This window comes from Sphaerodactylus townsendi, linkage group LG01 (assembly GCF_021028975.2).
Source record: "Sphaerodactylus townsendi isolate TG3544 linkage group LG01, MPM_Stown_v2.3, whole genome shotgun sequence".
NCBI lineage: Eukaryota > Metazoa > Chordata > Lepidosauria > Squamata > Sphaerodactylidae > Sphaerodactylus > Sphaerodactylus townsendi.
The window spans coordinates 103,888,790-103,914,317 of NC_059425.1; the positions used below are offsets into that span (position 1 = coordinate 103,888,790).

The window sequence follows — 25,528 nt, forward strand, 5'->3', positions numbered from 1 at the left end:
GATATGATCAATAGAACCATGTCAAAAGACCGATGGATATTTTACAGGCAGCACCCATGACAACAATGACATGAAGTCACCTTAAGAACGATACAATTAGAAAAAGGTGATATGGGAGGGGGGTTGTCTAAAGCAACTCCTAATACTTACAGGAAGCCACTTTTACCTTGTGGATAACAAAGATCAGTGACTACCAACAAGTTCCTTTTTCCCTGCCACATTCATTTAATAGTGACATAGGAGTCTTATCCCACTACAGGCGCTAATTTTATAATAATATTATATATTTTATAATAATATTATATATGTATTGTACCTTTGCATCCTTTGCAAGCATTTTTACAACATCTATTTTGACTAGAATTAAAAGACTGAGAGATCTCAATTTCTCAATTTCTACTCTTCACATGTCTGATGGAGAGAGCATTGGCTCTCAAAAGCTTATATCTGGAAAATCTTATTGGTTTCTAAGATACTAGTGGACTCAAATCTACTTCAGACCAACATGTCTATTGTTTCAAACTGTCTAGGTAGTGAGACCACTTCATGAGTAAGGCATTGAGAGAGAAGTGTTCAAGAAGTACATCCAGATCTCCCATTTCCCCTGATTTCTTGTCATGCTACTTGCATGGATGTCCATGTACATATGCTATACCCGTAGGTAACTGCACTGTGGCCATTTCTGTTTTCCTGGCTGTAGGAACATTCGTCATTTTCAGATGTTTGTTCTTGGACAAAACTCTAGAATTGGAGTCTGGTCAAAAGTTCTGTCCTTTTGCTTGTTTAGCTTATTCAGACTAAATCTCCCAGTCAAACTGTTCTGTAACGTTTTATTTTTTAGGTTTCCAGAGCTGGTGTATATATTGAAGAAAGACTCCCAACCTTTCTTTTCAATACGGGTGGGTAGGGGGATGGGAGGGAAATTTTTGAAAGCAGTTCTAAAAGGAATTGGACCATAAATCTAATAACTCTTTAATGGAAAATCTGCTCAGCTCTTACTGCGGGGCCCCTTTGGAAAAAAAAATCTATGTGCCAATTAGTGCTTGGATTACAGCAGAGGGGCAAAGGCATGCAGTAGTGACATTTTTACTGAAAGACATAATAAGGAAACAATTGGGTCTGAACACTGCCAATAATCCAAAATGCAATGGGTTGGGTGTTACTGACAAACCAAAAACAATTGGATATCCAGTCAAAGGTTTAAGAAAACAAAACAATGGCTTAGCTCCAGAGGAGCCTATTGGCTTCAGATTCTGAGTTGGTGCCAGCTGCTGGTCTCCTGTGTCCTGTGCTGCTGCAGGAAACTTTTCCAGTGGTTTTGAAACTGGGCTGTCTTATCTGTCTTTATGAACGTCTCTCGCCTTTCTTGAGATGTATTTTACTGCCGGTAGATCAAATACTCTGGCTGAAATCCCAGTATCTTTGGCTGTGGCACCTAGAATGGGAAGATTTTGCTTTGCCTACCATGTCTGTGGTTTAGCTTGGGAAAACTAACTGCAAGTTATTTTGTCTGGGGTGGGATTTTATTTAACCCATATCTTTAAGAGCAGGATGAAAAACACATTGAACTTAGAAGTGCCTTGTAAATGTCTTGCACTTTCATCTCATCCTTTAGATGATGGCATGTGCTAATTGCATAATTTTGCCGTGTGGCATACCTGTCAAATCTCTGCAAGGACATCTGATTTATATCACTTATGATACTGTAGCATCTGACCCAATTTCAAACAATATTTTCTCAGTGCTTTCAAAACAGATACAAAAAAGTCACAGACTGTTACTTACTGCAGTCAATATGGAACAAAAACCCTGTTCCATAGATCAGGTATGTCTGATTTTTAAATTGTGGATGGGGCCACTTTATTTTCTTACCTCCCCTCCCAACACATGGTCCATCACCAAGCTATGCTGACTTTAGGAAAAATATAGGCTTGGCCACTGATGAGGGGTGGTGGTGGTGGTGGTGGTGGTGGGGAGATGAATAAATGTATTTTCTGTGTATTGTCAAATGCTTTCACGGCCGGAATCACTAGAGTGTTGTGGATTTTCTGGGATGTATTGCTGTGTTCCTGATGTTTTGCCTGCACCTGTGGCCGGCATCTATAGAGGATTTACAGAAGATGTTACTGGAAAACCCACAACACTCTAATGTATTTTCTGAAAATTCCTATCAGTAGACACATTGAAAATAGCTAGTTCATGTGCAAAATTGCTTACTTTTCCCAGTGACACAAGTAAAAATATTTACCACCCATGACAGAAATTTGGCAAGTCACAGGAGGTAGACAAAATTGATCCTCATCACATTTCTTTTCCGTGGCAGTTAGAGATACATATTTGAATGAAATACGGATGAAATTATTGGATCACCCATTGATAGGACAAAAAGTATTTAAAGGCAGTGTAGCTTTATGTATTGTTTTATCCAAAGCATTTTAGTGTGTGACATGGTATGGGTGTGAACAAGTGTAACAACTTATTGTTACAACATAGATTAAAATTGTTGAAAGCATTTGCTTTGATATAGGAACACTATGTGAAAAGACCACCTCATGAAAGGATTTAAACACCTCGTCACATGAAAAGAATATGGTACAGTCAGTCTCTTATATCATTATAATGTCACTAGCAATTCACTACTTGCATAGTCATGTAATTTTTTCTCAAAGGAATACTCACATTTTTGTGTGTCCCAGATGCAGTTGTTTAGTATCTCACCCAGCAAGTAGAAGATGGTAATTATTGCAGTTACAATTGCAAAGAAAATAATTTTAGTTCCCGAACCAAGGTACTCCAGAAGGGGGTATACCCAAACCCCTGTTACATGATATATCCAACAAACCCTAATATACATAAAAAAATAGAAACAGAATATGTTGGAATTGTTAGCTTTACTGAGTAACTCAAACATTCATTGAGTTTTCTAAATGACCTCTATAATGGATCTATTGAAATACTTATGACTCCAGATAGATTTATTTAGGATTGATGGATAAACAAAAGCAGCAAGAAACAGGCACACACAATTTTGTTAACAAATTTAAGTATTTCTTTCCCCTAAAAATGTATGCAATGGATGGACCAGAAGTGCCCTCATGGTGGTTCCCTTAAAATCTATTTATTTATTTGTGATCCTTATACTCTGCCTTTCTCACTGAGACTCAAGGCAGATTACATAGTGTGTGGCTGATTCCACAGAGGCAGCAGTGGATTCATGGAACCCGTTTATTCTGCCTCTGTTGCCATTTGTACGGCAGCTGCAGGGCCCAGCCAGGATCGCTGGGATTACAGAGGTAGAACAGCATTTCTGTGTGAACCACAAAGTTGAGAATCCCCCCACCTGTGAATTCACCACCCTGGGAATCCCCCCTCAAGAATCCCCCCAACCCGAATATCCCCCTACCTACCTGCAGGGCATTGTGGCTGCCTATTAGATTATCCCCTCTAATGGCAGCTGCCTGGAGAATCCACCATGTAGGTAGCAGGGGGTGGGGATTGAACGCTTCCAGCTTGCTGTAGTTTGCATGGGCAAGCAGGAAGCATTTGCAACCCAGGGTGAAGGGGAAAAGTCGCTAATTTAGAGATTTTCATTTAACCCAGTTCTGGCCAATACAACGGGTTAGAGGTGTTTGGGGGGGGGCAATTCTGTGGGAGTCCACCCCAAAGCTTTTAAAAAGGGCCTCAACCCATTTTACTTGGCCTGTGCAGAATCACCCTGTGTCAAATACAATCTACAGCAGGGGTCATCCAATAAAACTTACAGGACAAACCATATGTAAAACTAGATCACTGTGATTGTATCTCTCCATATTTCAATTTATACACTATAGACCAGGGAATCTTTGAATTTGATTGAATTAGTGAGATTGAGGAAGTGGGAGGGTTCCACTTTTCCACATAGTTCTCCTAATACAACTGTAAATTACTAATGATGCTAGCAGTTTTCCACTGTGGAACCAATAACATCTTTGGGGTAGCGTTACCATCTTTTACACTGTTCCTCTACAGTCCCTTTAATATTAGGCTGATCTGCAAGCAATTATCTGCAAATAATTTGCAGTTTCTGTAAATTACAGAATTTACAGATCTGTAATTTACTTATCTGCAACTAATTTACAGTTTTATTATTAGAATTTTAAAAGTTTACAAACAAAAAGGAAGAAAAAACACACAAAAATATTTAACAAAGTGGCTCCCAATTTCATCTGTACTGAGTATCAACACTACTTGGCCTGTAATTACCTAATAAAATTAATTCCTAATTGTTATTATTATCAGTAAGTTTCACACCCCACTTTGCAATACCTTTTTTTTCTTAATCTATTTTGAATCCACAAATAACTAACTCTTCCTTTTCCGTTTTATGCAAATATTTTATCAGGGGTTTTGATCTGCAAGTAATTATCAAGTGAAGTTAGATGTTATTTAACTTTATGCCATGAAAAGCATTAACTGACCATATGGCAATTTCCACTCGTTAAACCTTTGTTAAAGGGGCAAGACATTCTTTTCCCAGTCCAGTTGGCAACTTTAGTTCATCAGAGTTCTTCCCTTCCCCCCACTCCCAACCACCAGCAGAATCATCACCACCATCAGCTTTGGGGAAACAAGGGGCTGCTGCAACAAAGGGAAAGTGGGGAAGATCTGCTTCTGCAACCTCCTTCCATTTACATAAAGTTTGGATCCAGCACACTGAGCACAATAAAAGAACAATAGCACCACAATAAATTTTCAAAACCATTTAATCTCACTTCCTGTCCCAAACATCTGACAAAATAAAAAGGTCATTGTTATCAAGCTGATGATTTAAAAATTAAGCCTCACAGGACTTCATATGAACATATGAAGACTAGGAAAACAGTCTGTTATTTTTTGTGTCCAGATTTTTGCTGCTCTTCCTTTTACATCACTGTTGCCAAAACAAAGGACCAATGAATATTAGGAACCTGAACTCATTTTAAGCATTGGCAAGTCAGCTGCCATCACCAAGCAAGATAGCAATCAGAACCCGATAATGTCAGCAACAATCAGTGAAGATTCAGCCCTCTTACTTTGTGGGTAGGAATGTACTCAATGAAGAAAGATGACTGGAAGAAAACTGCTTCATTTGAAATGGGGTGAGTTTGACAAACCCTGCAGACCATCAAAAAGACAAATAAGAGGGTTCTAGATCAAATCAAGCCTGAACTCACCCTTGAAGTGAAAATAACTAAACTGAGTCTATTGTACTTTGGTCAGCTCATGACAAGACAGGAGTTACTAGAAAATACAATAATGCTAAGAAAAGTTGAAAACAGCAGGAAAGGAGGAGAACCAACATGGATTGACTCAAACAAGGAAGCCATGACCTTCAGTTTGCAAGACCTGAGGAAGATGGGCAGAAACTGCTTGTGACTGCAGGACAAGCCTTTTGCCCATGTTTGGCTTATTTATATGACCTTTTAAATGCTTCTGTAATTTTTTTTGTTCTTTTACTCTACATTACCTTGCTATGTAGTATCAGTTTGTAAAAGATAAATTGCATATATGCAAGGAACAATTCTGATTATCACATGGAAATAGTAGTTTCACTTATCAAAACTGGGAGGTCTGTGCTTTTATTAGCCCTTCAAAGGACTGTGAAGACCAATTTCTTGAAGGTTAACAGGTATATCTGTATCTATATCTATAGGTATTATCTATATCTATATATATAAATCTGTCTGTCTGTCTGTCTGTCTGTCTGTCTGTCTGTCTGTCTCTGGCTGTTTCTGCACGGGCCGAAATCAACTAATTCGGCCCGGTAAAACCCTGTTTTGGGAAGGAGCCTTTGCACAGGCACCGCTGCCAAATCGATGCAGTGGCGCGCTCTCTCTCTCCCCCCCCCCCACAGCATTTTTTAACCTCACCTGGGGAGCAAGGTTTTTAGAAAACCCTGGCTTCTATTTGGTGCTGAGTGACCGTTACCAGGTGAAAGCTGGCATTTCCCCCAAAGCCCTTCCAAATGGCTCTTACCTTCTCCCGCCTTCTGTCACTTTGTGGAGGCCAAGGGACACACCTCCTGGCCTTTGACCCCAGAGCCATTGCTCTGGCCACAGGGGTGAGTCCTCTGGCCTCCACAATGCGATGGAAGGTGGCAGAAAATAAGAACCATTTGGGAGTGGTGCAGCCAGCGGGACTGCCCAGGCAAATGGTTTTGGGTGGTGTATCAGCTATGCCAGCACTACTGTGTGCAGGCATGGGTGCCCATTCTGCCAGAGTAAGGGGCGAATTCCCCAGCAGATGGGGTACTTACTCCGGTAGCTGGGTGCTGTGTGGCTCTGTAGTGCCTGACTAGGAAGCTAACTCCGTCCCCCGGGCCCACTGGTGCAAAAATGCTGCAAGCAGGGCAAGGATGGGTTGGAGGGGGGTGCTGACCCTAGTCGGTTTCCAGTGTCCAGCTGGGCCCAGTGCACTGGTGGAACCACCAGTAAAGATGTATGGTGATTTCCATGGTGTATTTCAATTCTTTCTTATGGAAAAATATCTAGAGGGAGGTTTCTTTGGCTTTTCTGGGCTTCCCATGCCACAGGAAAACCCTTTGGAGCAAGTGGGACAGTGCCAGAGGATGCCGGTGCCATCCTCACTTGCCCATCAGCTTGGGATTTCATTGGTAGTCTATAAATGCAAGATGCCATTTCTATTTTTTTTAAATTATCATGATAAATCTGTCTTTAAATTCAAGTCGTTTGGTCTGCATACATAGAGGATCTGCTTCAACATGATTTCCCCAAAGTTCTAGTTCCATTCTTCTTTTTTCCTAGACATACTTATCAGCAAATTATCTGCTAAAGTCGGCAAATAGCGGGGCTTTGGCTTTGCACTCTAAACTGTGCCTTAATGCATGTTCCCTTCTGCTTATCTAATAATGAGGTTGGACAGGAATTACAATGTTGAAGGCAGTCATTAGAGTTAATAACAAGTAATCTTGTATGGAAGCTTTAAGCCTAAGGTTGATCAGCTCATTATTGTACAGTATTGAGTTAGCATGTATTCAAGTAGGAATGAACTCCTTAACAAAGGCCATCAGGCAATGTTTCCATGGTAGCAGTACTACTTTTCCTATTCACATTTGTAATACAGACAATGTAGGAATACTCATAATGCCACTACTCTAAAAAAAGAGGGAGAGAAGGGTAACATTAGTGATTCTAGTGTACTAAGCTGGATTGACTTCTGTGTTTCAGTGAGGTCAACCTGGTTGGCCATTGGCAGGTTTAGACATTTTCTCAGAGTGTTTTTTCCTTTCCCTGTTAAACTATATCAAGTTTCCCTGTTAAACTATATCAAGGGCTTTCCGGTTGCTTGTACTGTTGCTCCAGCATCAAGCACATAACGCCTAAATGAAAAGCAATCTATTGTGATTTAAGTACTACTAAACAAAAATCCAAAAGAAATAAATTAGATATCAGCAATGAGATGTTCCATTGCCTCCAGGGAAGTCCAATCCCCCCCCCCTACTTTCTGAATCTAAAAGCAAAGGTTTTGATGGCACTCAAGCTGGGGACAATAAATGGAGACAGGACCCATCATCTACTCACCCAATACCATTAATTGCTCATTGGGATGTAGCATTTTGGGCAGCCCATAAATCAGTATTTACACAAAAGGATTATCTAATAATAAAACATAAGTACAATTCAGTGATTTTGTGAATGAACTGAGGATACAGTTCTGCTATTCAAAATGTTCTAGGCAAGTTTGGAGATTAATGACATACACTCTTCTGGTTGTGAATACTCATCCAACAATGGTATTTCAGAGTGTAGGCACACTCCCCCTCCCTGCCCCCCAAATAAGCTATCAATGGCCATGTGGCAGTGAAATTCTTATGATTGCATTCAGTCACCAGGTTTTTCCATGTGGCTGGAGTAGGGTACGGAATTGTGGAATAAATGCACAATTGTTTTCACTGGTTGCATGAAATCCATATGTCTTTATTCAAAGTGCTTGTGCAAAAATGATTGCTGGGAAAGTTAACTTATTCACCCAAATAATTATTCCATTACTTTGAAACATGTGAAATTCAATTCCATAAACATCACAGCATCCGGCTACTGGGGAATCTGTCCCTTACACTGGTGGAATGGGCACCCATGGCTTCCCCTCACACAAAATGTTGTTATACACCCAGTGCTGACCATCTTCAAATGGGCAAGGAATTCCTGTCAGTCTTAGAAAGCACAATAAGAGAAGGGAATCCTTCAGATACAGAAGATCTCATCCTGTATAGGTGAAAACAAATATTTTGAATTGCCAGGACAACTTGGACAGTTTGAAAATACAGTCTGCAAGCCTGAAACTTAATGGACTTCAGAAAGGCTAACAGTAAGACTTCTTAGGTTGTGCTCTTGCTAGCAGATAGCAGCATTCATAAATATATGCTCAGGAAAGGTGCTTTTGGCTCCAATGGCTACTTTTGCCACTGCAAGTGGAAGTGACATTCTAGCAGATTCCCTTCCCTCAACAGAGCCACATGTTGCCCTCTGGTGCTTTCTCTGAGGGTTTCTTGACCCTTGAAGCAGCATTTCTAGGAATCCAGTAGAATACAGCAAAAGTGGAAAAAGAGGCATTCTGGATCCAATCTAGCCTTGAACTCTGTTGGTCTGAAATGCTCCAAAGAACCTCAGATAAATAACACAGTGCTTAGAACTAGTTAATCTGATGTATTAAGATTGTATTACACTGCGGGGAAACCTGTTTATTTTCAGTACTATTAGCTAGAGAACATAAAGACACTAAGAACACATTGCTAAGTAATGTACCAGTATCCAAGGCAAAAACCCTCACTTTGGGTAAAAAATAATACTCAGAAAGGCCATGGTAGCATGTTTCCAACAAAATCCAGTTGTGTGACATTTGGCACATTATTTCTAAAAATATGTCTGAATAAACAAGACACAGTAAAGAAGACATAGTGAATGATTATGTCCACAGTGCAACATATTTCACAATGAAAAAAATGCATGCCTTACCATAATATGTAGGCAACAGAGAAAGTGCATACGGCAATCAGTCCAGAGGTCCTGCTGGGGTATTCATGATGTGTTGTTCTCATCTCAATTAATATAAAAGGCAAAACAGTGGTATGCTAAAAGGAAAACAAAAATAGTTCACAGTATGATGGTACAAACCCATGCTATACCTTCATTAGAAAAAAATGGTAATAGTCAATACAATTGCAGTGTAGACACAGTAGCCTAACTGGGAGAGGCAGTGGGTTGCAGAAAGTCCCAAATTTGATCCTTAGCGCCTCAAAAGAAACTGGTAGTTGGTGATGTGAAAGACCTCTGCCTGAGATCCTGGAGACTCACTGACAGCCTGACAAATGAGTGGATTCAGTATAAGGCAGCTTTATGTGTTCTATTCAACCAGTCTCAGTTTCCATGTTTGATTTCGAAGAGATTAAGAAAGCATTTGGTTAACTCCCCCACTCAAATTAATGTGCCATTGAAATCTGTTGGCTGCATCATCCCTTTTTAGGTTGTGGAAGAAGACTTGGAGAGCATGGATGCTATGAAGAAGAAGAAGGGACATGCATCTTTCCTGCCCCCCATTTCCCCCAACAACCCTCTGAGTGCTTCAGAAAGCTGTTGCTGTAGGTCACAAGAAATGCCTCTGCCATGAAGACCAAGGATAAGGAGGAGAAACCAAGGAGAATTTTCTTGTGCCAAATGAGCTTCAATGAAAGCATGGCTAGAAGAAGATGGGGGTGGGGTGGTAATTTTGCCCAGTCTCCTTTCCTGCCTGCAGCCATCATCCAGTCATGTGGCTTTTGGTTCACATGGGTCTTGGATTTTCCAGCAAATTCTTTTTAGAAGACTCAGGAAGTTGCCTGAGGAAGGGGGAGGGCAGGAAAACTCTGTATTTGTGTTTCTTCATAGGCTCCAACCCTGGATAGACTTGCAAAGAAAAAAGAAAAAGTAGGGGTAGTAAGTCACATCCTCTCTCATAGGGGAAAGCAGCATGATTCCTGGCAAGTTGACTTTAGTGACCTTAGGTTTATGGCAAGGTCTCACATTCCCACTGATTGTCTTCTTACAAAAGTTCACTATTATTTCTTCATCATGACCAATTCACAGTGCTACTCCTTTTGCATGAGACTGCCATTTTTCCAGCCAATTATATCACCATTGCAATCAGATTTCTCTGCGGCTGAAAAAAGGGGCTCCCCTGCCCGGCTGTTTTTTCTCTGGCTCTCAAGTCAGCAGGCAACACAGCGGAATTGGGGAAGGAGACAATGTTGGTGCATACCTCTCACTACCTCCTTCATCAGGCAATCTCTTTCTGAAGGCATTCCTGGGTCAGGGTCAGATCCTGCTGCCTCTCCAACTGGGGTGACAATGCCTGGGCCCAATCTGGCTGGAGCAGTGGGTCTCCTTGAGAGAAAAGGTGGTGGGCTTCCCTGGTATGCAGCTCAAGGGCAGGGTGAGGCTCGCCTATCTGCCCCCAGCCAGCACCCCTGCTCATCTTGTCGACTCTTGACCTGGCTTGGTGGCTGCTGGTGTTGGAGGAGAGGGTCATCAGAGTCACAGTCAAATACTGGGACCCATAGGGTTTCAGTTGCTGATGCCCACCTCTGTTTTTTGACCTGAGATTTTGGTGGCCTCCCCTTCAAATCTTAACCAGGGCTGACCTTGCTTAGTTTTCAAGATCTGACTAGATCTGATTACCTTGGACCAGGGCAGACAGGTAGAGGCAGTTTGCCATTGCCTGCCTCTGTGTGGCAACCCTGGACTTTCTTGGTGGCCTCCCGTCCAGGAAAAAACTATGTCAGATTCTGCTTGGCTATTGAGATCTGATGAGATTGAGCTAGCATGGATAGGCCCAATCAATGCAAGTGGTGTTCAGAGGCGTCTTGCCCCATTGCCTGCCTCAGGATAACTGTGCTGGATGTGAGCTTGTGGCCCGATGTTAGCTGTACAATAATCCTTTTTCACAGCTTTCACACCATCTCATAGGTTTTCATAAGCATTCCATGTTCTTTCCTCTTCATCATGAGACTTCCTCCAGACTTGCTTTAGCCACCAGATGCCTACTTTTTTCTTCTCAGCTCCAGGTATACCATGGAGTGTTTTGGCATGGGAGCACTGAAAGCATTGGGGAGTGATCTCATCGGTGGCAGTAGAAAGCCAATTATTCCAGCCCTCTACCAGTCCATCTAATGAGTCACTGGGAGACATCAGGTCCTGCAGAACATTTCGGAAGGCTATTGGTTCCATAAATCTCTGCAGGTGAGCATAAATTAGCCCACGGCCTACACAGTAGGGGCATGGTATATTCAACAGGGCCTTCCATGGCACTGGAATATTAATAATTGAATCTACCCCTATCTCCACCCCCAAGATTAAATTCAGGGTATGGCCTGCTGTATGTGTGGAAAGTGAAACAAACTGGGAGAGTCCTAGTGTCACCAGGAAAGAAACCAGATCCAAGGTAATCTGCATGCACATTGAAGTCACCCAAGGCTAGTAGCTTGGGGAACTCCATGGCCCAGCCAACCACCGCCTCCAATAGCCTTGACTGGATATCCTCCTTTGTTTTGAACTCTCATATAACTGTGCTGCTCCACAGTTGCTGCACTTCCATATTGGATGTGCTAATTGGTCTTTTTTCCCCACAGGTTTTGCAGTGCGATCCACAGCTCACCAGAAGCAGAAGTACAAGAAATGAAATAGATTCAATCCCGCTGATGGCACTGGGACAAAAACCGGAATACATTCCAATTTTTCCACTTAAGTGGGTTGTTATGTAGAATGTCATGTTTCTTTCCTCCTACTTTACCACAGTGTAAAGAACAGCACAATGTGAGCTCAGGTGTGGCTGTTCCTGTTTCACCTGCTTCACCTGCAGTGAGGGCAGGGGTAGTGATTCCCATGGCAATGATGGCACACATGGTGCACTATTACACAGAGTGATTTTGTTATTTCTAGCCCTATTCATGTTATCCAACTGGTAGAAAGTATCACTGAGATGTTATTTTTTATTATAAAAGTTGCCATTGGTAAAAATGTCTAGATGCAAAACTGTTATCCAGAGAGCAGCAGCATTCCATGAATGGGATGAAATCTTCTTTGCAGACAATGTATCCATAATGGAAATAGCAGGATATACAGATTCTTGGTCATGAAGAATTGTTGAGTGAACCTCAGCCTTTCTGAGGCCGGAAAGAACTGGCAGGAGCGCTCAGCCTTTTACGAAAGAGGGATTATTACTGTTAAATGAAATGCAGGATGTACTCTCAAGCAGCCACAGGCACTTCATTAATTATTATTGCGTGGTTCACGGGTGTTAGCAGTAATTTATCGAAGGAAAACCCAGTGTCTTGGAAAACAGGGGAGCCAGAGAGAACCATTTAAATCAATATGGAACCATAATGCTCTGTGGCTATACAGTAGCACATCCTTTTAAAAAGCAATCTCCTGTCCTCTGTAGCTTTATGGTTATAGTGGATACTCTAAATCTGAGTTCTACAAGAGTTCATTTCTTTGCTCTGCACCATTGTTCTTAGGCAGCGGTACATAAAGCACACAATATAGGGCAATAGCAGTTCCAGTTATGGAGACATTTTCAATGGAAGCTGACTGTCCAGAAGCCATGTTCTTTCCAATGTACCCCTGTTCTTTCCAATACTGCCAAATATGGGATGCTGCCAAATGGGGAATTCAGATTAGCCTGTACACTCCCACACATGCCAGCTGGGTGACCTTGGGCTAATCACAGTTCTTCTGAGCTCTCTCAGCCCCACCTACCTCATAGGGTGTTTGTTGTGAGGGGGGAAGGGCAAGGAGATTGTAAGCCCCTTTGAGTCTCCTGCAGGAGAGAAAGGGGGGATATAAATCCAAACTCTATTCTTCTTCTTCTTCTTCTTCTTCTTCTTCTTCTTCTTCTTCTTCTTCTTCTTCTTCTTCTTCTTCTTCTTCTTCTTCTTCTTCTTCTTCTTCTTCTTCTTCTTCTTCTTCTTCTTCTTCTTCTTGTTGTTGTTGTTGTTGTTGTTGTTGTTGTTGTTGTTGTTGTTGTTGTTGTTATTGTTGTTATGATGGACATTTCTGTGCCTCTGTCCAATGAAAACATTATCAAGATGGTTTAGGACAACTCCCATTACAATTCAAATGATCAAAAACAATACAACACCATAAAATAAAAACAGCAACTTAGAACCACTAAATCACTACAGTATCATTTAAACAAGCCAGGAGTGTGAGAAAGACAACCCTACACTTACCAAAAGAACATCCTCACCTAGCAAAAACCCCCTCAAAGCACTAGGTGGTATATAAGTAAATGGATGGAGGAAGTTCCACGGATGTGATCTCATGACAGAAAATACTTTCTTCAGTTTACTTCTGAGGGAACTGGACATGAAGAGTAAGGCCAGTTTTTATTGCAACAAATGGGCCTTCAGAAACCCTGGTCCCAGATCATTTAAGGCATTTAAGCACTCTGAATTTTGCTTGGAAATGAAGTGGAAGTCAATGGAACAGTCATCAAAGGTGGCTTCACTTGGAAATATATCTATGGCTAGAACTCACTCAGAAAGGGGTGAATTCAACTGACTAGCTTCAGTTTCTTGAACGTACCATACAACATAGATGAGACTTGAGTCTCTATCTAGGGATAAGGATCTAATATCACCCCCTCCCCAGAAACCAACTTACAAGCCCATATATGGTATATTGCCACATCAATTCCTGCTTAGCTACCTTGCTGAGCAACAATTCCTCTATCTTATTTAGATTGAGCTTTAGTGTATTGGCTTGCATCCATCTGATTACTATCTCTGATATCCACTGCCTCAGCAGAAAAAGAGAATAATCTGTATACTGATGACACTTTACTCTAACCCTCCAGATGAGGTCTCCCAAAAGTGTTTATACAGATGCCAACTATATTGGAGGTAATACAGAGCCAAGAGCCCAGCAACTGAACAGTAATTTCCCAGCACCTCCTGGAGAATCCACTGTTTGCCATGAAACCTGTTGGGTAACTTTGGGGCCAATTATACTCTTTTTGCCTAACCTTCCTCACAGGGCTGTTGTGGGAATACAAGGTTACAAGTGGTTACACCCCAGAGATGAAAAGCTGAAACTTTAATCTTTACAGCAAAGGGATTAATGGTGATTGTTCAAGACTACATCTGTTCATAGGTGGCGTAAAGCCTGCAGCACCTGGGGTCATCAGACAAATAAAAATGAGTCTGGTGCTTGATAAATGACACCTTCAACTCTGCACAGGTATCAACAATGGCAAAGTGATAGGCTAAAAAGTATTTCCTTCAGTTGTAAAAAGGCCATAAGAAGCACACAGGGGAAAAGTGTCAGTAAGTGATTGTTTAAATTGATGTCTATGTGTATATCCAAATAAATGTCACTAGAGTGGAATCACAAACAGACGTAATGCAAGGCACAGACAATTTCTTGTTTAAAAAGACCTTTCTCCGCTCAGAAGCATCCTTACCCAGCCAAATGACCCATTCAAGAGCTGTTAAGTCACCAATATTTCATGAAACTAGGATGTTGACAGAAATCAGATTGATTCATTAAAGACAAGAGTAGTCACTGACACTTGCATGACAAGACCAATCCTTTGGCTCTCCTCATCCCAACCTTAACTATTGAGTCCAGAAAATACTTTCTTTAGTTTACTTCTGAGGGAACTGGAAATGAAGAGTAAGGCCAGTTTTTATGTGTGTGTTTTTATCCCAGTAACTGAGTGATTGTGAGTGAGAATTTATTTTATTCCATTTGTTATTTTCCCAATAAAACAACTGAAAATAAATTTATCTTCTTTGCTGGTTTCTTATAGTGAGCTGAAACCCGTATACATAGGCAATCTATATATGTATATATATAGCGATCAAGTTACCCACGGTCCTTAAGGGATGCTAAATGACCTTGTGCTCTACAGCTAATTTCCCCAACCGAAGAGGGTTATTGTGTCCCACCATTTTGGGTAACAGTATGTGTGTGTATATATGTGTGTGTGTGTATAATTGTGTAGCTAGCAGCTCTTTTTTGTATTTTTTGTATTTTCTTGATCTTTGGGTTCTTAATTCCATTGTTATAGGGTTAAGTTTGGTTCCTCTTTGTTCATGTAGCCCACACTAGTACCAAGATGCATTGTCCACTCCAAGATAGAGCTGATGCCACCAGGCCCAAGCCTCTTCAGCTACTTTTGTTGCCAGAGTCAACGTTTGTGGCGTATGTAAGTCTGTTTATCACTTGGTAATGAATCAATTATCATCTGGTAATGAATCAAGCCCAATGGAAAATTTGAGGGTGACCCATCACTACAGTGAAATTGAAAACTCTGAAGAGTATAACCTCCAACCCAACTTGTCTAATTCTCTCCCCTCATTACCCATAAGGATCTGTATATACTCACGTATAAGTCGACCCACATATAAGTTGAGGCACCTAATTTTACCTTAAAGAACTGGGAAACCTTACTGACTCGAGTATAAGTCGAGGGTGGGAAAGGTCCATGGGGAGGTGAGCCAGCAAAGGAGAAGCAGTTGGGGGAAAGGAGCTCCCCAGAAGCCCTTGGGAGGCTTTTTAAGGAGGGGCAAGGCCGGCGTGCATGGGTCCGGGGAGAGGGAAGAAGCTAGAGGTCATGGAGGGTGAATGGGATGGGAGGTGGTGGAGGAAAAGGCAGAGGAGAACGAGGCACAGAAAGCGGCTGAAAGGGGGGGGCAGCAGAGAAGAAGGCAGGAGAGAGCGAAGCAGAGAACACAGTGGCTCGTCCCCCTAGCTAACTGACCCGTTCTTTCCTTTCCCCGCAGGCTCTGAGGCTTCATTTCAGAGAAGCTGCCTCTTGGGGCAGCCTGTCTCTATGGTTTTCTTAAAAGGCCAATGCTCCAAAGATTAAGCATTGGCCTTTTAAGAAAACCATAGAGACAGGCTGCCCTGAGAGTCAGCTTCTCTGAAATGAAGCCTCAGAGCCTGTGGGGAAAGGAAAGAAAGGGTCAGTTAGTGAGGGGGCCCGCCAGCCAGCAGGAGAGAGAAAAGCAGAAAACTAGGCACAGAATGCGACTGAAAGGGGGGCGGCAGAGAAGAAGGCCAGTAAGTGGAACCTGCGTACAAGTCGAGGGGGGCATTTTTCAGCCAAAAAAAAAAGGTTGAAAAACTTGACTTATACGTGAGTATATACAGTAAGTGGGAATTGGTTCTATACCAAGAGGGTAGTACCCATGACTAAAAAATTAGGTGTGGGAAGGTGAAATAGGAATTCAGACCCCTGTTGTCTGATTTAATTTAAATTCTCAATTTTCTTCAAGGAGGCTTGTCTAGATGAATGTCTAACCCACACATCCTCAGTAACTTCTCTAATGCTCTTAATTAAAGGAAGGGCTATCAGCCCTACATCGGCTCCATAGAGGACAGTCATGAGCAGCTCAGAGGACTAAGGATACAGCTGAATATAATCAATGTCCAAGACTTTAGCCATTTGATCCAGTTGCTCTGAATAGAGCTTGAGGACCTCTGTTGGAGAAACTGGAGATGAGTCTCTAACACTGTCATCAGGAGAAGGCATAAAAGTGTTCTCAGACTTGATATTCGACTACTTGGGAGAGCAACTATCAATGGGATCTTGATAGAGATGATGTGAAGCAATGGACTCATCATATTTCAACATGATGTGCTAGACTGGTGATCCCAACTGATAAGAAGAAATTCGACCCGGAGGAGGCATGTCATAATGTTTGCGTGTACATCCCTGAAAGCAGAGGTGAGAAGAGCAAGGGTGGGGGGCTGCTACAGCCCCACTAAAGCCCATTGTGGTGGGAGATGCTGCCTCTTCCACCCTTTGCTAGGGCCCATGGCATCTCTCCCCCAGTGGGCTTTGCTGCTAGTATTACAATAAACAGACCAAAATAAAATATTTTCAGATTATTGTAATATCTCCTTTTGTATATATAACCACATGCTTTTACCTATCAATTTTAAAAATACATAACACATTTATTGATAGAATCAGACTGATAGTCAATGTTACTTTTAACCAGTATATTTGTCAGCTCTTTTTTCACTAGTATGATTATAATTGCAGATCCTTTGATCTATTTTGATCTATTTAAGGTTATGTGTTTATTATAATTGTTTTTTTATTGTTATAATCATAATGGCATTGTTTCTTTTGTTTTTAATTTTCTTTTCTTTTCTGTAACTCTTTTTGTTGGTAAAAATAATAAAAATTATTTTTTTTAGAAGAAAGGAAGGGTTAATTGGCTAAAAAAAGGACAAACCAGTACATACATCCTCTTCACATAATTCACATGGTATACCCTCATGCAAAAACAGAAATTTCAGGGAAGTCTCTCGAGGACCTCAGCTTTTCAGCCTTTATCCCCAAGCTAGGATAAGCGACCAACAATGCAATCCAAGAAGTGAACAGCCACCTCCAAAGAGCTATCCCCATTCTTTATCACCACCACTAGAAAGGAAATTTGATACACAATGTGGAAAGAAAAAAAAAGGAGGAAGGGGAGGAGGAAATCGATTATTAATCTGATTAAATTTAGGAAATTGAAAACTGAATGTGGCATTCAGCTACAGCAGCAGTACACATCCCTCCCACAGTTTTATATATTATGAGGTTTCTGCAGAAAGTTCCAAGGGTGGAGAGAGAGCCAAGGAAGACCTCTTTTGCAGGCCAAAACTAGCCTAAGGAGGGAAGCAGTAAGAGCAGAGAGAGTAACAGTGACTGGCTGCCTCTGAGGGTCAATTAACCCTCAGAGGATCCATTAACACTATCCCCCATTCTCTACTGCAGTCATCTCCTCCACCCTCCTAGAATGAAGTTGCAATGACCAATAAGGTTAAGCAGAGCCAATCCTGACCCTGCCGCCCACCCAGTCCCTGAGCCAGGATTGCCCCACCCTCAGAAGCATTTGCTCGGAAGGCGAGGTGCACATATCAGTTTCCTGTGCAGCCCAGTCCACAGCTATTGCGGTGGCTGCTTGGTTGGAACTCCCCACCGGGACAGTTTCCCACCTTTCTATTCTTCTCTTCTCTCTTTCCTTGCCTCTTCCCTTGCGCTAGAGCAGTGGTTCTCAACCTTCCTAATGCCACAACCCTTTAATACAGCTCCTAATGTTGTGGTGACCCCCAACCCTAACATTTATCCATTTTACAGATGGAGAACACTGATGCAGAGAGTCTTAGGCAACCCCTGCGAAAGGGTTGTTCGACCCCCAAAGGGGTCCTGACCCACAGGTTGAGAACCACTGCTCTAGTGCCTGCTGTGCTCTTCAAGAAACTGGGCCACATCCCTGAAAGAGCCCAAGCACACAGACTTGGAAATAAGCTGAGTGAGTAAGAGACCCATCTCCCCAGCCTCGAGCCGCACACTGCGTTACAAAGAGACACACACAGTTTATGAGCCATGGTTTGGCCACCCTTGCATTAGACTAATGCTGCATCAAGCTACATTGCCAAACATGCTCCAACATAATTAATCAAAAATATTTCAGAAAACAATTGCCTCCAAGAGGTTATTAATTTCTTGTCACGAGACATTTTTCTTATGATGTGCTGCAGTTCTTGAATCTGAGATTTGCTGGCATGTATTTTTTTCAATGACTAAGTCTAAATCCAACTTCTTGGCTTCCTGCCACTGGTGCATTGACATCTGCAACTACTCTTGTCCAACAGCCTCATGCATAAGGTATGTGGTTTCAAAGTTGGACAAAATTAGTATAGGAGTCTTCCTGAATACCTTTGAGCATGATTGAAAACAGATATATACAAGGACAGATGGCACGAGAGTGTCATAACTGTTACAAACAACTGCATGTGCACACACATGCACACTTGCAATGATAAATATTACAGCATTATGTAAAATATTTTTTACTATTTGAATTTTTTTTAACAAATTACTACTACTATAGAAGTATAGAAACATTATGCAGAATATCATATCAAGAAAAGAAATACCCATAATTGGCCATTCTCAGCCTATTATACTAACAATATTCTTGGAACAATTTGTTACCATATCACGGTAAATGCATGTTCTGAGACAATTTTTTTCTGACTATGGTCAGCATCTCATTCATCTGTGTTTCTATATTATTATGGTAGTATATGTAGATTTGTTGTATTATGACAGCTTAACCTCACCCTATAAATATGAACATCAAGAATTATTTCAAGTCCCCAAAGACACAAGTTTCCTTAATATGCTATTCACTCAAAGTTCCCCCATAATTCACTTATGAAGTAAGGAAGCAATATTAGCTCTCCATTTGACAGATAAAAATTCCAAACAACAACAGATGGGTGGCCAGTACTATCGCTAAGAGCACAGCTGGCACAAGTACCATTCACTTCAATGGAATGCTTTCTACATTTTTGCTCCAGAAGGCTGCTTCAATGATGAGACAGCTCAGCTGCAATTCTGAAACTATTTATAACTACATCCAGCTCTCCCAAGATCATAATTGGTTCACCAGATTCCATCAGTGCAACAGGTATGGAACACAACCCTCAAAATTCCCAATTTGCAACCTCTGAACTGTTTGTGGCACAGTTACACATGGTTGGTAGTGCTTGCACATTCCAAAACAGTACTGGGATGCAACTAATCTTGACCCTTGTCTGCTAATAAGCATAGATACTAAGAACTAAGATGCTCTGTACAGCCTTGTCCTGAGTTATTATTTCTTGCAGAAAAATTCTTAACTAATCCTAACTTTGTTCAGGATTGCAGTTTGGTCATTCTTTTTTTTTCATAATTTTTTTTAAAAACTACATCAGCTACAAGATGGTGGATCCTTCACCCTACATGGTCACCCTTGAGTGTCATAGAATGTACCTTTAGTGGACAGAGAGATAAACAGGTCTTCCTCCAAAGTGCTCTGAATGAATCACCTATTGTAATATATGCTCCTGTCAGTTGTCATCTCGTGGCTGAGTGGCAGACAGTTTTTGTCAAGCAGTCAGACTATACATCTGCCAGTGGGAGGGGAGCCTGATTTGAAAATGGATGCCTGGCTGAGCAAATAAATCAGATTTATACTGTTGGCTCAGTTGTGTGAACTCCAGACTTTACACACTTGATTACCAGTACCATCCTAGCCAGTCAATTTTCAGGATCATTACTTGAGTCATATCATGGCCTTTAGAACATTACATAGGCTACCTCATTTCATTTCCTCATCTAATGGTAAGCTGGCTCTATTCACTAGTGTTCTTAATACACATCCGTCCAATGTTTTACTAGATTTCCACTAGCTTTTAAAGCCCACAACGGACAATTCATTCTGTTTATACCACTCAGCCCCTTCAACATTTATAAAGCAAAAGATGTTGCCAGAAGGTTAACATTCCTCTTAGTATGAAATGTCTGGGAGACATTTGCAAAGACTTAAGTCACCATAAACAGTGACAACCACTCTGACATGGTCTGTGAAAGTTGCAAAGAATATTACTCAGATTCTGCATCAGTGAAGTAGATGAATAGATTAGTCTTGCCACTGAATATTAGATCACTCTCTATTTTTTGTTTCCCACATGGGTCAAATTTTAGCTCTGTAGGGAGAGAGGTGTAAACAGGGGCTGGGGGTCAAATGACCGCAGGTGCAACAGGGGCTGCAAAATTGCCCTCCCTCTCCCCCGTGCCGACCCAGCTTGGAAGAGCTAGGGGGAGGACCCTAGAGACAGAGCTGGCCTGCTGCCAGGAGCCAGTCTGCTGCTGCGGTGCCCATCTGAGGTGCCTCCTTCCCTCCCCAGCCACTATTTCCCGATACATCTCTGGGTGTAAATAAGCATGCATTATTGATAGCAAAATGCCTATAGTAATAACCAGTATCACCAAAATTAAGCAGTTTTACTATTTTTACTGTTCTAGTCATATGATCACTGGTAATACATGTAGAACAAAAACTTCATATTTAAAAAAACTGTTGTAAGTGCATTGCTGGCCTTCTGGTATTTGGTTTAAAGCTTTGTGGTTCAGCCTGTGGTTCAACCTGTGGCTGAGCTGTTGTTTTGGACAGGTTTAGTTCTGTACTGTTTTAATGTTAATTTTGCTGTTACTTTAGTGCTGGTTTAAATATTGTTTTTAGAATGCTGTAATGTTTTCTTCTGACATTTTAACTAAGAATAGATAGGAAATTAAGGATAGGTTTACATAATTTTATTCCTTACTATACCAAGTAATAAAAATGGACAAGATACATCAAGTTCAATTTATTAAAGAACATTGCAAATTAAAAATAACAGAGGATAGAATAAAGTTGTTAAATCAAGAAATAACTCCAGAAGAGGTAAAATTAAAAATTAAAAAATTAGAACTAGGTGAGATACCGGGCCCAGATGGGTTTACAGGTCTTTTTAATAAGACGTTTGAAGAAGAAATAATTCCAATTTTGTTAGAAACAATGAATAGTATATTAAAAACTGGAAAGCTACCTAATTCATGGTGAAAAGCCTTCATTTCTTTAATTCCCAAGGAGGGGGTAGATCATACTAATGGGCAGAAATTTCTGCCCAATCTCTTTACTTAACACTGACTACAAGATCTTTACAGCTATTTTAGTCCAAAGGACTAAGGAGGTGTTAAAGGAAATTATTGGAGTAAATAAAAAATGGTTTTTTACCAGCTAGATATTTTGTTAGGACTTTAATTAATATGATAGAATACCTCCATAAGCAAATAAATAAAAAAGCAGCAATTGTGTTCTATGACTTTCCGCACGGGCAATATACAGCATCTCAGGGACAGCAAAAATGCTGTCTCTGGGAGACCGTTTGCACAGGACGCATTGCTGCATTGCAGCACTGCCGTCCTGGCTTTCCCCGGGTGGTGTGAAGCTGCCCCTGAAAATCGATTTCAAAAAACAGCATGTTCCCACCGGCGCAGTGCGAACCGCACCACTAGGAAGACACTGTTTTCCCCGTTGGCTCCACTCACCATCTTCTGCAGCGTCCCTCTGGAGGGCTGCAGAGACCCACCCACACTGCCCTCCGACCTCAAGCGTGCGAATGGTCCCCGAGCCTCCGCCGGCATAAATTATGCTGGTGGAGGCTCGGCTCTGCACGTATGTGGAAAGGGCCTTAGAGAAAGCTTTTGACAACTTGGATTGGAACTATTTAAAGCCCTTGATCAGACAGATAATAGGATGTGGCAATTTTCAAATATGGGTAGATTCTATTTATTCATTGCAAACTGCAAAACTTAAAATGAATGGTGAACTTTCTCATTTAATTAAGGTGGAAAAAGGAACGAGGCAAGGTCACCCCTTGTCCCCTCTATTGCTCATTCTAGCTACGAAATATTGATTCTTAATATAAAAGAGGAGAAGACAATGAAAGGAATTAAAATTAATAGCTTTGAATACAAAATTAAATCTTTTGCAGATGATTGTAATGATTGAAGATCTACTACAGTCATGGGGTCCTTTGAAACAAATTTTTCAAGATTTCAGCGTAGTTACAGGACTGAAAGTTAATGAGCATAAATCCAATATAATGACATTTAATATGAATAAATCAGAAAAAGAAAAATTAAGTGTCCTAACTAAATATAAGATGGTTAATAAAGTAAGATATTTAGGAATTAATCTGGCCAAACAAAACATTGTTCTTTTCTGAAACAATTATATTCCTCTCTGGAAAGATACAAAAGATAATTTGGCTAAATGAGGCAAATTAGAATTGTTTCTACTAGGCAGAATTGCAGAAGTAAAATCAAATATATTGCCAGAATGATTTTTTTATTTCAATCAATTCCCATAATAATAGTTAATAATTTTTTTTAGAATGGAAAAGAGATATTTTACATTTTTGGGGGGAAGGTGAAAAGCCAAGGATAAAATATAAAAACCTTATTGATCAGTCAGATAGGAATGGCCTCAGCTTGCTGGATTTGAAAGTAAATTATTATGCAGCAGGACTCTTATGGTTTAAAGACTGGATGACACTGGAAAACAGACAAATTTTGAATTTAGAAGCTTTTGATTTACATTTTGGTTGTCATTTTTACTTATGGTACACAAAAGGAAAATGCTATGGAGAATTTTCAGATCACTATTGCAGAAGGGCCATTTGATTTGATTGGATTATTAAAAAAACCAATATTTTAAAAACTTCAAGTTGGATTTCCCCACATGAAGCCGCTATGTTAAAACCAAATTTAGAAGTAAAATTCCTAAGGTATGTTGATATCACTTTTTGGGACAGTGGTATTTGTAAATTAAAAGAGAGACATGAAATCATAGTAAATAATCAACAATGTCAATGGTTCTTATACTATCAACTAAAGGAAAAATTTAAGCTAGATCTAAAAATAGGTTTTGAAAAGAAAGAGTCAGAGTTATGGTTAACTTTATGCAAAGAAAATTTATTTTTGTTTAAAAAGGCATTCAGACCCTTATTGAACAGGGAAACAGAGGATGAAATCATTAAGGAGTCCATGGCAAAGTGTTCCCAAGATATGGGGAGAACAGTAACCTCCTATTTGAAGGAAAATCATTTTAAGATGTTATATCGTTGGTATCTATACAAAACTAAATTTCCTAAAGTTTATAAAGGCACTTCTGATATCTGCTGGAAATGTCAAAAAGATAAGGTTACCTTCTTCCACTTATGGTGGAGGTGTAAAAAAGCAAAGGAATATTGGCATGGCATTTGTGACCAGATTTGCAATATTCTTGGTTACCAAATAAGATTTTACCAGAGCTCTTTTTATTAAATATTCTTGATAGAAATATAAAAAAGGAACATGAAGTACTCATAATTAGTGTGTGAGCCCACAGATGGACTTATAGCCTGAGAAAAGACTTCTTAGAACCTTAACAGCAACTAAAACATATTGTGCAACAGTAGCCAAGCCTTGTTTTAGAACTAATTAAAGTCACATGATCTTAGGGAAAGTCCACAAACTGCCATTTCCCGAATACTGCAAATTATAAGGGAACGTCTCTAAATCACACATTCTGTCACTGCATGGTGAATTTTATCATGCACACTATTCTTCAGAAATTGGTTATCAAATGTGAACTTCAAATGACTTCCCTGTACAAATATTCTGGTTGATCAAAGATTAAATTTATGCAGGGAGGACTGGATACTGACAAAGGTTTGGGAAAATAAAAGAAAACAAAATTCATGTAATGTTTTATGTTTGAATTACTAAGTCTGTTCAAAGCCTCATACATTTCCACCTCTGTCTTCACAAGTGCAGATGACAGTATATAGCAATAATTCTGGTTTGGCCACTTCATGATCAGACATTCCTTTGAGCTCGGCCACATCAGTTTCCCACATGACCTCATCTTTCATGCCCTTATGATAGACAGATTCCATCAGGGCAAGCAGTTGCTTCTCTTAAATGCCCAGGAATGAAACCACGCTTAAGACTACTTTGTACCCTTTCACATACACTCTTTGATGAGGTCCCCAAATAAGCTCCTGAGACTAGGGAGACAATCTGGCAGGTTACTTGAGGGTGCAAAATAGGAAGCATGGCAAACAACTTCTGGGTGCACAATTCACTAAGGTAGAAAATAATATGACAGTGTTTCTTAGAGGTTTTATGGACGAATGGCAATACAAAAAGGTAGTCAAATGGTGGTACACTGAAAGATACTGGCTGAAATTCAGTAGTGCTTCCCCATAAACAAGAGAAAGAATGATATATACTAAAAACAATCAAAGACAAAAGGGGGGGGGGAAGAAAAGACATTGATTGTAGGTGCTAACACAATAAAACAAACATGAGAACACTGTATTTAGTAAAGAGGTAAAGGGCAAGCATATAGTGGAAAAATTCTCCGTGGATGATGTTTCACATGCAGTCTGTTACTTTAGGCATGTCTTGAACTATTTAAATCTATCACATGTTCTTTCTTTAGGGTTTTCCATTAAACTAGCCTTTACTGCTTCACCCACTAAACAGCAAGCTACTACTTATTTCACTGCACCTTTAAAGAGTACAATTCAGAATTTAAATTTAGGGCTCAGCATGAAGTCTCAAATCATGAACTGCCTACCCAGGTCTAGATTGTGCATCATGGTGGCTGCTACACATGTGCTGTAACTTAATGCAAGATAAATATGAAGCACTGAGAATAGGAAAATCTTGCGGACTCAAACTTTCCTGTTTTCCCCTGCAACCTCCTGAATCTCCTGCTCCAGAGAGCTGAGGGCTCCCTACAATAGTATGGAGAGTAATGTGGGGATCTACAGTCATAGAGGCAATTGGCCATGCCATTCCAGTGGCATGAATGTTGCTACGTTAGAAGAAGAGCCCCTTTGGACCCAACCAGTGGTGGGATTCAGCAGGTTTGCACTGCTTTGGCAGAACCGGTTGCTAAAATGCCTATTGTAAACAACCACTTGTTAAATTTTCTAAATCCCACCTGGTTGTTAAATTATTTGAATCCCACCACAGGACCCAACCCAGAGTTAACTTCCCTTACCTAGAGTACAAAGGTAGGTTACAGACCCATTGAACCTCTAAATTGATCCACCATAAGAACATAAGAACTAGCCTGCTGGATCAG

The 25,528-nt window shown here is 40.6% G+C and overlaps 1 protein-coding gene across 4 annotated transcripts in view; it reads right to left on the minus strand.

Moving 5' to 3' along the window:
- AIG1 (androgen induced 1) overlaps positions 1 to 25,528 on the minus strand; it is a 119,611-nt gene that overhangs the window by 4,433 nt on the left and 89,650 nt on the right. For all 4 annotated transcript variants that reach the window (XM_048489423.1, XM_048489432.1, XM_048489442.1 and 1 more), the window contains 2 exons: positions 8,994 to 9,109; positions 2,680 to 2,843 (listed from right to left, as the gene is read on the minus strand). In XM_048489423.1, the coding sequence (XP_048345380.1) occupies positions 2,680 to 2,843; positions 8,994 to 9,109 (280 nt within the window). The remainder of the gene's footprint in view (positions 1 to 2,679; positions 2,844 to 8,993; positions 9,110 to 25,528) is intronic.